Source organism: Oncorhynchus keta, chromosome 26, assembly GCF_023373465.1.
Source record: "Oncorhynchus keta strain PuntledgeMale-10-30-2019 chromosome 26, Oket_V2, whole genome shotgun sequence".
In the NCBI taxonomy this organism is placed as follows: domain Eukaryota; kingdom Metazoa; phylum Chordata; class Actinopteri; order Salmoniformes; family Salmonidae; genus Oncorhynchus; species Oncorhynchus keta.
In genome coordinates, this window is record NC_068446.1 from 4280395 (window position 1) to 4293267 (window position 12873).

The 12873-nt window shown below is 44.2% G+C and overlaps 1 protein-coding gene across 2 annotated transcripts in view; it reads right to left on the reverse strand.

The window, feature by feature from the left end:
* Positions 1-12873, reverse strand: part of lurap1 (leucine rich adaptor protein 1) — a 26813-nt gene continuing 13940 nt past the window's right edge. For both annotated transcript variants that reach the window (XM_052480073.1, XM_035736793.2), the window contains one exon: positions 1-4835. In XM_052480073.1, coding sequence (XP_052336033.1) covers positions 4005-4835 — 831 coding nt within the window. In that variant the 3' untranslated portion in view covers positions 1-4004. The remainder of the gene's footprint in view (positions 4836-12873) is intronic.

Here is a 12873-nt window from a genome sequence, read left to right on the forward strand (position 1 = left end):
CATATACAATTGATAATGATTTCCATGGGACAGTTTTACAGTAACCTAACTCTTCCGCATACAGTTGAAGTCAGAAGTTTACATACACCTTAGCCAAATACATTTAAACTCAGTTTTTTCTGACATTTAATCCCAGTAAAACTGCCCTGTTTTAGGTCAGTTAGGATCACCACTTTATTTTAAGAATGTGAAATGTCAGAATAATAGTGGAGAGAATGATTTATTTCAGCTTTTATTTCTTTCATCACATTCCCAGTGGGACAGAAGTTCACATACACTCAATTAGTATTTGGTAGCATTGCCTTTAAATTGTTTAACTTGGGACAAACGTTTCGGGTAGCCTTCCACAAGCTTCCCACAATAAGTTGGGTGAATTTTGTCCCATTCCTCCTGACAGTTGGTGCAACTGAGTCAGGTTTGTAGGCCTTGCTCACACACGCTTTTTCAGTTCTGCCCACAATTTTTTTATGGTATTGAGGTCAGGGCTTTGTGATGGCCACTCCAATACCTTGACTTTGTTGTCCTTAAGCCATTTTGCCACAACTTTGGAAGTATGCTTGGGGTCATTGTCCAATTGGAAGAACCATTTATGACCAAGCTTTAACTTCCTGACTGATGTTTCTTCAACAAATTCACATAATTTTCCTTCCTCATGTTGCCATCTATTTTGGGAAGTGAACCAGTCCCTCCTGCAGCAAAGCACCCCCACAACATGATGCTGCCACCCCTGTGCTTCACGGTTGGGAGGGTGTTCTTCGGGTTGCAAGCCTCCCCCTTTTTCCTTGCTGAGCAGCCTTTCAGGTTATGTCGATATAGGACTCGTTTTACTGTGGATATAGATACTTTTGTACCTGTTTCCTCCAGCATCTTCACACGGTCCATTGCTGTTGTTCTGGGATTGATTTGCACTTTTCGCACCAAAGTAAGTTCATCTCTAGGACAGAAAGCGTCTCCTTCCTGAGCAGTATGACGGCTGCGTGGTCCCATGGTGTTTATACTTGTGTACTGTTGTTTGTACAGATGAACGTGGAACCTTCAGGCGTTTGGAAATAGCTCCCAAGGACGAACCAGACTTGTGGAGGTCTACAATTTTTGGGGGCTGATTTCTTTTGATTTTCCCATGATGTCAAGCAAAGAGGCACTGAGTTTGAAGGTAGGCCTCGAAATACATCCACATAGCCCATCAGAAGCTTCTAAAGCAACAACATAATTTTCTAGAATTTTCCAAACTGTTTAAAGGCATGTCAACTTAGTGTATGTAAACTTTTCACCCACTGGAATTGTGATACAGTGAATTGTAAGTGAAAGAATCTGTCTGTAAACAATTGTTGGAAAACTGACTTGTGTCATGCACAAAGTAGATGTCCTAACCGACTTAGTAACACTATAGTTTGTTAACAAGACATTTGCGGAGTGGTTGAAAAACGAGTTTTAATTACTCGTTTTTTCTGAATGACGTAAGTGTATGTAAACTTCCGACTTCAACTGTAGATACAGTAGACAGGGAAGAGGTAAGGGGGGATGTTGAGGGGGAATGCAGAAGTAAAAGGAAGTGTGAGACATTTAAAATACACTTACAACAACACATGGAATGGACACTAATATCAGACAGGGGAACTTTTCAGATTTTTAAAAAAAATTATATAAGATGAAATGTAACACTCATCACGTGGACATGGCCAAATATGCACAGCTTACCCCAGGGCAATACCCACACAACATATTGGGGCACTACGCACGCACAAAAATATGACATCTGTCTTCAATGAAGCTACGTCAAACTAGCCAAAGCTGAACCTGTCCATTAACAGTGACTGGGATGGAATCGGGAAAGGCAGTGCACGGCAAGGATTTCAATGGCTTTGATGGATGGGAAGGCATGGGATACCCTGGTTCCTTTCCTGAGGTTTGGATGCAGTTTTAGGAAGTTATTTGACTTTTAAGCGTGTATAATTATTTCACAACAGCTTTTTATTTTGTATTAGACTATCACAGGGTAAGCACCGCCTACCCTGCCTGCCCGTCATGGAGTCTCGCTGACGTCTTTAAGTGAGAACTCATCTTGAAACATATTATAAGGTTTGCTCTGATAGGAGTGCTGAGTGGTACAGAACTGGAGCCACGCAAGCAAAGACATCACACAGAGACAGACACCCTGGGACCATAGAACTAAGACAGCTAACAAGGAAGTAAAGGCATGAGTATACACAATTCAAAACATCACAAAGGGAAATCCTAACTTAATTCAATTGAAAACACTCCTTCCTAAATTGATTTGTTACACTAATCTCGTTCCATGTGTGGTCCTTCTGTAGCTCAGTTGGTAGAGCATGGCGCTTGTAACGCCAGGGTAGTGGGTTCGATTCCCGGGACCACCCATACGTAGAATGTATGCACACATGACTGTAAGGATAAAAGCGTCTGCTAAATGGCATATATTATATTATTAGATCTGATAACATTCACAATGCCTATGCAATACACAAACCATATCTGGTGTCCATTATCTCACAAATACAGTGCATTATATGACTAATGGCGACAGGGTAGAATGGGATGGGATGGGAGAGGGTGATGGGGTGAGATAATCACTATTCATTTCTTTGACATGTTTGATTCTAACATACAGATAGGTGCAGTGAAGTGTGTTGTTTTCCCATGATGAAAAGGAAGGGGAATAGCCTAGTAAAGAACAGCCCCTTGAGACGCCTCCATCCTCATCTAAATCTAGCAGAGCAGCTGTGCACAGCAGCCAGTTGTAAACACACATACGTGCGCACACACACACACACACACACACACACACACACACACACACACACACACACACACATGTACATACACACGTGAACTCTCTCTCTCTCACCCTCTCTCAGTTGTCCTGGCAACCCCTCCCGTGGAGTGTTGAGATATGATTAGCTTTCAGTGGTGATGGTTCTGTGTGAGAGTGGGTTGTTTATAACCGAATACAAAAAGGCTTCGAGGGAATATCGCGTTCCTTCCCTGATGATTGTATTAAGCTTTTCACACATTTTTCATGGTGATTTTTTTTACCAATAAACCAGTCAGCACATGTCATGCAATTTTCACCCACCCAAATGACTGAAATAACTTCACACCACTCAACACTGAGTAAAATAACAGAGACATTTGGACTCATTAAGACCAGCAGAGTACTGAAAGAGGGCAAATCAGTCATTTAAACCATCAGGATTATCAGAAACACAGTGCAGTTATCTTGGAATGGGAGATACAGACATAATAGTTTAGGATTACACCAATGACAACATCTGCTTTCCAAATGAAAAAATACTGTATAATCCACAAAATAACTATATTTATACTCTTTAACACATTTTAACACATCCACCCACATAAGAACCCGAAGCACAGATTCATTGCATTGCGATACACTGATTATACATATTGCATTGACTGGTATAAGTACTTTAGGTAGTTTTAGGACATCCACAATAGCAAACGTGTGCAAACAGTAGGAACATTCGAGATGCTCTTTGCATGCTATGGTATAGTATGTATGAGAAGGATTCCGGTATCTATAATTCATAGGGTGTTTTACAATCACTTTGACATGGGATTGATCAGTAAAGGGCAAACTTTGGTCATTAACTAGGTTCTATAGATGTGTATGTGTAACAAATATATTTTATTTTGGAAATTGTTCATTTTCTATGGTACTGTATGTTACAATGCACACAGGAAGAGAGGGTAAACAAAATATCAACTTTATCCCAAATATAATACTGTCAATGTTCTAGAAATTTAGTGCAGTCACATTTAGAGTGAATAGAACATAATGTAATGGTGTTGTGCTCTCCTACTCATCCACACCTGATGTCTTGTACAATGGCAATGGTAGAAGTTTGTATAATAACTGCAATCAACCACAACACCAGTCCAAGACCCCTCTCTCTTAACCCTTGACCTGTTTGGTCATCACATGGGAGCAGGCTAAGCGTCTTTAGTGGCGTAATACATCCACCTCACAGAAATGTAACATCATCCTGCGACTGCACCCATCGCCAATGGGCGTCATACTCCAGGTGCATTGTGCCGTTCATCTTGCAGCCATCCAGGTCTATCTTGCCGTTCTTATAGGGTTTGATTTTGGGGCTCTGGTTTTTCCCCAGCCTCTCAGCCAGGCAGGCCCGGGCCGAGTCAGCAAGTCCTCCTGCTTGCCTGACTGCCTTCTCCAGGACGCCGTTGCTCTTACTGGGCTGCTGCATTTGGTTGGAGTCCTTGGTGATGGTGGTTCCTTTCACAACCTTTTTGGCATTAGTCCAAATGGGAGGCTCCTCCTTGGGGATCTCTGGCTTGACTTGGGGAGCCCCAGGCCCAACAACTACCTTGCCCCCTGTGCCTAGTCCTAACTCAGCTCCTGCACCTCCTGTCCCAGCCAAAACCTCTGCCCCAGACACTGCCCCTACACCAGCACCTCTCCCCGCCCCTACCCCAGCACCTGTCCCTCCGCCAGTCCGAGTGGGCATCTCAGTCCCCAGTGGAGTAGAACACAGCGCATACTCAGAACTAGAGGGGCAGTACTCATCCATGTCGTCCGCCAGGGTGTCCAGGTAGCTACCTATAGAGATGTTATCCAGCTTGTCATTGAGGGGGTCCTGCAGGCTGCTCCAGCTGTCTCTCCAGGAGGTGTCTCCTCCAGGGCCCTCTCCCAGGCTGTACTGGCTGCTGGTCAGGCTGCTGCAGCGGCTGGTCAGGGTGCCGCGCTCCTCCAGGAGCCACTTGCATGCCTCGATCCCCTCGTGCACCGCCAGCAGCTGCTGCAGGATCTTCACATCCACCGAGCGCAGGTGGGCCTATGGAGAAGAAGATGACTGCACTTTATTGATCCAGCAGAGAGGAGAGAGGGTGGGAGAAAAGAGGAGAGAGGGTGGGAGGAAAGAGGAGAGAGGGTGGGAGGAAAGAGGAGAGAGGGTGGGAGGAAAGAGGAGAGAGGGTGGGAGCAAAGAGTAGGAGAAAAGAGGAGAGAGAGTGGGAGAAAAGAGGAGAGGGTGGGAGAAAAGAGGAGAGGGTGGGAGAAAAGAGGAGAGAGTGGGAGAAAAGAGGAGAGAGGGGAGAAAAGAGGAGAGAGTGGGAGAAAAGAGGAGAGAGTGGGAGAAAAGAGGAAGTGTGGGAGAAAAGAGAGAGGTGGGAGAAAAGAGAGAGGTGGGAGAAAAGAGAGAGAGTGGGAGAAAAGAGAGAGTGTGGGAGAAAAGAGAGAGTGTGGGAGAAAAGAGAGAGTGAGAAAAGAGCGAGGGTGGGAGAAAAGAGCGAGGGTGGGAGAAAAGAGGGAGGGTGGGAGAAAAGAGGAGAGAGGTGGGAGAAAAGAGGAGAGAGTGTGGGAGAAAAGAGGAGAGAGTGTGGGAGAAAAGAGGAGAGAGTGTGGGAGAAAAGAGGAGAGAGTGTGGGAGAAAAGAGGAGAGAGTGTGGGAGAAAAGAGGAGAGAGTGTGGGAGAAAAGAGGAGAGAGTGTGGGAGAAAAGAGGAGAGAGTGTGGGAGCAAAGAAGAGAGAGTGTGGGAGCAAAGAAGAGAGGTGGGAGAAAAGAGGAGAGAGTGTGGGAGAAAAGAGGAGAGAGTGTGGGAGAAAAGAGGAGAGAGTGTGGGAGAAAAGAGGAGAGAGTGTGGGAGAAAAGAGGAGAGAGTGTGGGAGCAAAGAGGAGAGAGTGTGGGAGCAAAGAGGAGAGAGTGTGGGAGGAAAGAGGAGAGAGGGTGGGAGGAAAGAGGAGAGAGGGTGGGAGGAAAGAGAAGTGTGGGAGAAAAGAGAGAGTGTGGGAGAAAAGAGAGAGGGTGGGAGGAAAGAGAGAGGGTGGGAGGAAAGAGAGAGGGTGGGAGAAAAGAGAGAGGGTGGGAGGAAAGAGGAGAGAGGGTGGGAGGAAAGAGGAGAGAGGGTGGGAGGAAAGAGGAGAGAGGGTGGGAGGAAAGAGGAGAGAGGGTGGGAGGAAAGAGGAGAGAGGGTGGGAGGAAAGAGGAGAGAGGGTGGGAGGAAAGAGGAGAGAGGGTGGGAGGAAAGAGGAGAGAGGGTGGGAGGAAAGAGAGAGGGTGGGAGGAAAGAGGAGAGAGGGTGGGAGGAAAGAGAGAGGGTGGGAGGAAAGAGGAGAGAGGGTGGGAGGAAAGAGGAGAGAGGGTGGGAGGAAAGAGGAGAGAGGGTGGGAGGAAAGAGGAGAGAGGGTGGGAGGAAAGAGAGAGGGTGGGAGGAAAGAGGAGAGAGGGTGGGAGGAAATCAATGGACCCAGGAGAGAGGAGCACCATTAAAAATAAAAGGTTCCTGGAGGATCCTTTACGGGTTCTTCAAATTGAAACTAGGCGGAACCCCTATAATTTCTTTGAAGAACCCCCATTAACAGTTCCAGAAACAACCTTTTTGGGGTTCCATATTTAACCACCCTCTCCCTCCCCCGTTATTATTATTATTAATAATAATCATAACAATCAGCACAAAAATAACAACAATAACACAATGTTTTACTTGTCAGTGTTTATTAGGATTTTAGTGGCAAAGCAGAATCTAAAAATGAGGTACACTGCCAGCCCCAAGTCCAATTGGTATATCCTCTGGCGTGTTGATGTTTGATATCCATAGCCAGAATGATTTTGCAGTGCATGGTGATCGAACAGGTTTCCTGTTATATTCATCAAAGGTGTAGGCAGGGTGAAGTCTGTGAATACAAAAAAAAAGATATACAATTACACAGATGATTAACAACATGTGCACATGACAGTAGTCATATCTTGGTTTTTGTAGTTAAAAATGATGCGAATTTAAAAAAACGTCACTTTTGACCATGGTTTTCATACACATACCTTGTCCATAATGTGAAGGCCTCTGGGATCTTCATTGAAAAGGTAACCTTAGGAGGAAGATGGCTGCTGTGACCTATAGTCCTATAAGGTTTTAGAGAAACCATTCATTCAAATGAATTGTAGACGATACATGTGCATAACATTATCAGACAAACCAATACCAATGGTTCATACCTTTGTGTGCCTCCTCGTCAGTATACCTGCAAACAGACACACACAAATAAGTGAGAAATTCAGTCATCTGTGCCTTCAACATATCCTTTACCTCTTTGTTGAGTCATATCCATTGAAATGTGTTCATTTTCTGGTTTAGAAATATTTTTTTTAAAGGGAGAAAGTCTCAAATAACACAACCATCTGCACAAATATAAAAAGATAGATGGTATCATCATAAAACGATTTAAATTTAGATCGTAAAGGGAGGAACCATACCTGAAATTGAGGAGATCTTAAAATGTTTCTGTTAAGTGCCTGCACCTGCTGTCCTTCAGTTGGGCAGTTAGGTTCCAGCAAGAATCCCCACCTCCTATGGGGTTCTTGGAAGGACTTTTGGGGGGCATTTTTCAGTGCCAAAAACAAAGGTTTTACAAGGAAGTTTGAGGATTTTAGAAGACCCGTTGTTGAACCCCTAATGTTTTGAGTGAGGGAGGTGTGAGAGAGTTAGGGGAGAGATAGAAGAGGTAGGTATAGGGTTAGGATGGAGGGAGAGGGAAGAGAGAGGTGAGAGAATAACGGAGGGAGAAGAGGATGAAGAGAGTAGAAATGAAAGTGTCCGGATATATACAATGCCTTCAGAAAGTAGTCACACCCTTTGACTTTTTCCAAATTTTGTTGTGTTATAGCCTGAATTTAAAAAGTATTATATTGAGATTGTGTCACTAGCCTAAACACATTACCAAAAATTAGGTTTTTCAAAATTTTTACAAATTAATAAGACATAAAACATTGAAATGTCTTGAAAATAAATATTAAGCCACTTTGTTATGGCAAGCCTAAATAAGTTCTGGAGTAGAAATGTGCTTAACAAGTCACATAATACGTTGCATGAACTCTGTGTGCAATAGTGTCTAACATGATTTTTTTAATGACTACCTCATCTCTTTACCCCACACATACAATTATCGGTACATTCCTTCAGTCAAGCAGGGTATTCCAAACACAGATTCAACCTCAAATACCAGGGAGGTTTTCCAATCCCTCACAAAGAAAGGCACCTATTGGTAAAAAAAGCAGACATTGAATATCCCTTTGAGCATGGTTAATAATTACACTTTGGATGGTCTATCAATACACCCAGCCACAAAGATACAGGCGTCCTTCCTCCTCAACTCTGTTGCCAGAGTGGAATGTAACCGCTCAGGGATTTCACCATGAAGCCAAAACAGAGTGAAGAGAAGGAAGCCTGTACAGAATACAAATATTCCAAAACACGCATTCTGTTCACAATAAGGCACAACAGAAAAACAGCAAAGAATTTGGCAAAGGAATTAACTTTGTGTCCTGAATACAAAGAGTTATGTTTGGGGCAAATGCAACACATCACCGAGTACCACTGTTCATTTTTACAAGCATGGCAATGGCTGCATCATGTTATGGGTATGCTTGTCATCAGCAAGGACTAGGGAGTTTACAATTTTAAAAGATGGAATAGAACAAAGCACAGGCAAAAATCATAGTGACAACCTGGTTCAGTCTGGTTTCTAATAGACACTGGGAGACAAATTCACCTTTCAGCAGGACAATAACCTAAAGCACAAGGCCATGTATCCACTTGAATTGCTTACCAAGAAGACATTGAATGTTCCTGAGTGGCCTAGTTACAGATTTGACTTAAAATCGGCTTGAAAATCTATGGAAAGACGTGAAAAAGGCTGAAGGGAGGAGCTATATGAGGACGGGCCCATTGTCATGCCTGGAATGGAATCAATGGAAAGGAGTCAAAGATGCTCCTCCCACCAGCCTCATCTGATCTGCCCTCCTGGCTTCATCTGTTCCTCCTCCCTTCTTCTCTCAACTTTGAAAACACTTCTGTTTGACACCGTTCGATTCCAGACTTTATAATGAGCCCTTCCTCTTATAGCTCACCAGCCTCCTCTGGGGGAGATATACTTTTTCTTAATAAAAAATAATGTGAACGAGAGACAAAAGGTATAAGGTGAAGGGTGGAAGATGAATGTTGTAGCAGGGTGATGGGAGCAAGAAGAGAAAATATAATTAAGGGTAAGTTTCATTCCTCACAGACAAAAGAAGTTGCCAACAGCAGTAAATTACTTTTTTTTTCTTTTTAAAGGGTTTATTTTACGAGTCCACTTATGGAAATAAGGAGGCACCACTGCTTTTTTAATGCGTGTAGGAGGGGGATGTTGCTAAAGGGAGAGAGAAGAGAAAAAGCAGTGCATGATGGGAAATCCAACAGAACACAATAGCAGAGATGTGCTCCAGTACAGTCAGGAGCTTGGGCCTCTCTCTCTCTCTATAAGTTACATGTATAAGAGTTGTTCTGCTAATGCCAAAGTCACACTGACTTTGCTGTAGTAATGAGTGCCTCCCTGTCTCTGCAGACCCTCCGAAGTATACTGTGCTTTCTGGACTGGCCCCAGGGATAGCAGAACCAGCTGCCAACTGAATACATCACACTCTTAGAATGCAACTGTGAGTCTCATAGCCTAAAGTCTACAGTTCCAGGACAGTGGATTAAGCGCGCACACATAAAGCACACAAGATCTCTGATCTTTTGCAGTCTTTGTGTACCCCCCCCCACCACCACCATGACCCTGCAGGTCAAGTCAATGAAAAAGCCTATTGATGGATTTCTAGAGCCTTAAAAAAAACATGGTCACTACATAGTATTAACGGCTGTAGCTTCAGGTCTCTGCATCCCTTAGACAGAGCAATACAGCAATCATGTGGATATAGATCCGCCATTCATCTCGGTCAGGCTGCATCATCATTAACTACAACCACAAAACACTCATTTGGAAATAAGAGAAATGTGATAATATGAGTAATATGGGAAGCACAGACGTAATAGAGGACAGTGTTGTTTATATCAAATCAAATCCAATTTCTTTGGTCACCTACACAGGGATGTTATTGCGAGTGTAGCAAAATGCTTATGCTTCTAGATCTGACAGTGCAGCATTATCTAATAGATAATATCTAACAAATTCCACAACAAAACCTAATACACACAATCTAGTAAAGGAATGGGATGAGAATATACAAGTATAAAATATATGGATGAGCAGTGACAGAACGGCTAAGATGCAATAGATAGTGAAGGACACAGTATACAGTATATACATATGAGATGAGTAATGCGAGATATGTAAACATTCTTAAAGTGGCATTATTAAAGTGACTAGTGTTCCATTTATTAAAGTGGCCAATGATATCAAGTCTGTAGGTAGGCAGCCACCTCTCTGTACTAGCGGTGGCTGTTTAACAATCTGATGGCCGAGAGCTGTTTTTTTTTGCACCTGTAAAAGTTAGTGAGGGTTTTCAGTGACAAGCTACATTTTTTCAGCCTCCTGAGGTTGATGAGGCACTATTGCGCCTTCTTCACCACACTGTCTGTGTGAGTGGACCATTTCAGTTTGTCTGTGATTGTACACCGAGGAACTTAAAACTTTCCACCTTCTCCATTGCTGTCCCATCGATGTGGATAGGGGCCTTCTCCCTTTGCTGTTTCCTGAAGTCCACGATCATCTCTTGTTTTTCTGACATTGAGTGAGAGGTTGTTTTCCTGACACCACATTCTCAGGGCCCTCAACTCTTACCTGTCTCGTTGTTGTTGGTAATCAAGCCTACCACTGTAGTGTCGTCTGCAAACTTGATTATTGAGGCGTGCATGGCCACGCAGTTGTGGTTGAACAGGGAGTACAGGAGAGGGCTGAGAACGCATCCTTGTGGTGCCCCCGTGTTGAGGATCAGCAAAGTGGAGATGTTGTTTCCTACCTTCACCACCTGGGGGCGGCCTGTCAGGAAGTCCAGGACCCAGTTGCACAGGGCGGGGTCGAGACCCAGGGCCTTAAGCTTAATGAGGAGTTTGGGGGGGTACTATGGTGTTGAATGCTGAGCTGGTATTCCTCTTGTCCAGATGGGATAGGGCAGGCAGTGTGATGGCGATTGCGTCGTCTGTGGATCTATTGGGGCGGTAAGCAAAATGAAGTAGGTCTAGGGTGTCAGGTAGGGTGGAGGTGATATGATCCTTGAATAGTCTCTCAAAGGATTTCATGATGACAGAAGTGAGTGCTACGGGGCGATAGTCATATAGTTCAGTTACCTTAGCTTTCTTGGGAACAGGAACAATGGTGGCCATCTTGAAGCATGTGGGGACAGCAGACTGGGATAGGGAGAGATTGAATACGTTCGTAAACTCACCAGCCAGCTGGTCTGCGCATGCTCTGAGGACACGGCTAGGGATACCTAGCGAAGGTTAACACGTTTAAACGTTTCACTCACGTCGGCCCCGGAGAAGGAGAGCCCACTGTCTTTGGTAGCGGGCCGTGTCGGTGGCACTCTATTACCCTCAAAGCGCGCAAAGAAGTTGTTTAATTTGTCTGGGAGCAAGACATCGATGTCCGCGACAGGGCTGGTTTTCCTTTTGCAATCCGTGATTGTCTGTAGACCCTGCTGTAACGGCAGATTTCCCCTTCATCTGAAGAGGAGTAAGGATCGGACCAAGATGCAGCGTGGTAAGTGTTCATGACGATTTATTAAAAACGAACTGAACACTGAAATACAAAACAATAAACAATAAACGAAAACCGAAACAGTACCGTGTGGCGACAAACACTCACACGGAAACAACCATCCACCAACCAACAGTGAAACCCAGGCTACCTAAGTATGATTCTCAATGAGAGACAACTAACGACACCTGCCTCTGATTGAGAACCATACTAGGCTGAACACAAAAACCAACATAGAAAAACAAACATAGACTGCCCACCCCAACTCACGACCTGACCATACTAAATAAAGACAAAACAAAGGAAATAAAGGTCAGAATGTGACACCTGCCACATTCGTCTCTGGCGATAATATAAAACACAATGGATATTGTTTCATCAATCAACCTTCCACTGAGTGACTGACTGAGTGCCCTTTCAGTGAACTATTCTCCATCCAGGGAAAAAGTGGGATAACATTGCCTTAGACTCAACTTCTTTGGCCCTATACTTTCCAATAGAAAATGTATGCACTCCTGCCAGCTCAGGTTCACTTTTTTGTAAGTGTAGACAGCAGGGCTGGGTTTTGTTCAGGATTGAGGTTGTTGAGGTTTGGGGTTTTAGCTGGCGGTTTCTCTAGAAGCTGAGTGATAAACTGCTGAGCATAGCTGTAAATATTATTCCCATGGCTCGGCACTGAGGCCCTCCAGGACATCTACAGGACCTGGTGCCACAGGAAGACCAAGAAGATCATCAAAGACCCCAGCCACCTGAGCCACGGCCCGTGTGTCCCCGGCTTTAGTCACCCCGCTACCATCTAGAAGGCGGAGACTGTACAGGTGCATCAAAGCTGGGACCGAGAGGCTGATGAATAGCTTCTGTCTCCAGGCCGCCTTCGAGACCACTGCTCTATGAACATAGAGTCATAGAACACTGGTCACTTGAATAATGAGTACAGACTGTTTCCCCCACTATTTCTACATAGATTATTTTAGTCTTGACTCATCCTATATAACTACCGCTATACACACCTTTTCTATTCACATACATACAGTGTATATTATTGATATTCCTTCCGACATTTCTTCATTTCTTTCCTTTTACCTTTTAGGATTATGTGTGTATTGTTTTCTATTGCTAGGTTTTAGTGTTGAAGCTGGAAACACAAGCATTTCGCTGCACCTACAATAACATCTACAAATCTGAAATAAACTTTTGATTTGATTTGCGGTGGCAGACACACCATGCCATGTCGCTGAAGAGGCTCAGGTCTGGCAGAGTGTCCATCTGTATGCTCTCTCAATGCCCGCCTGTGTGCCAGTATCAATGCCAACCTTCCTATAGGGCTGTCTTACGGACAGTCTGCAGTAGGATGGGGAGA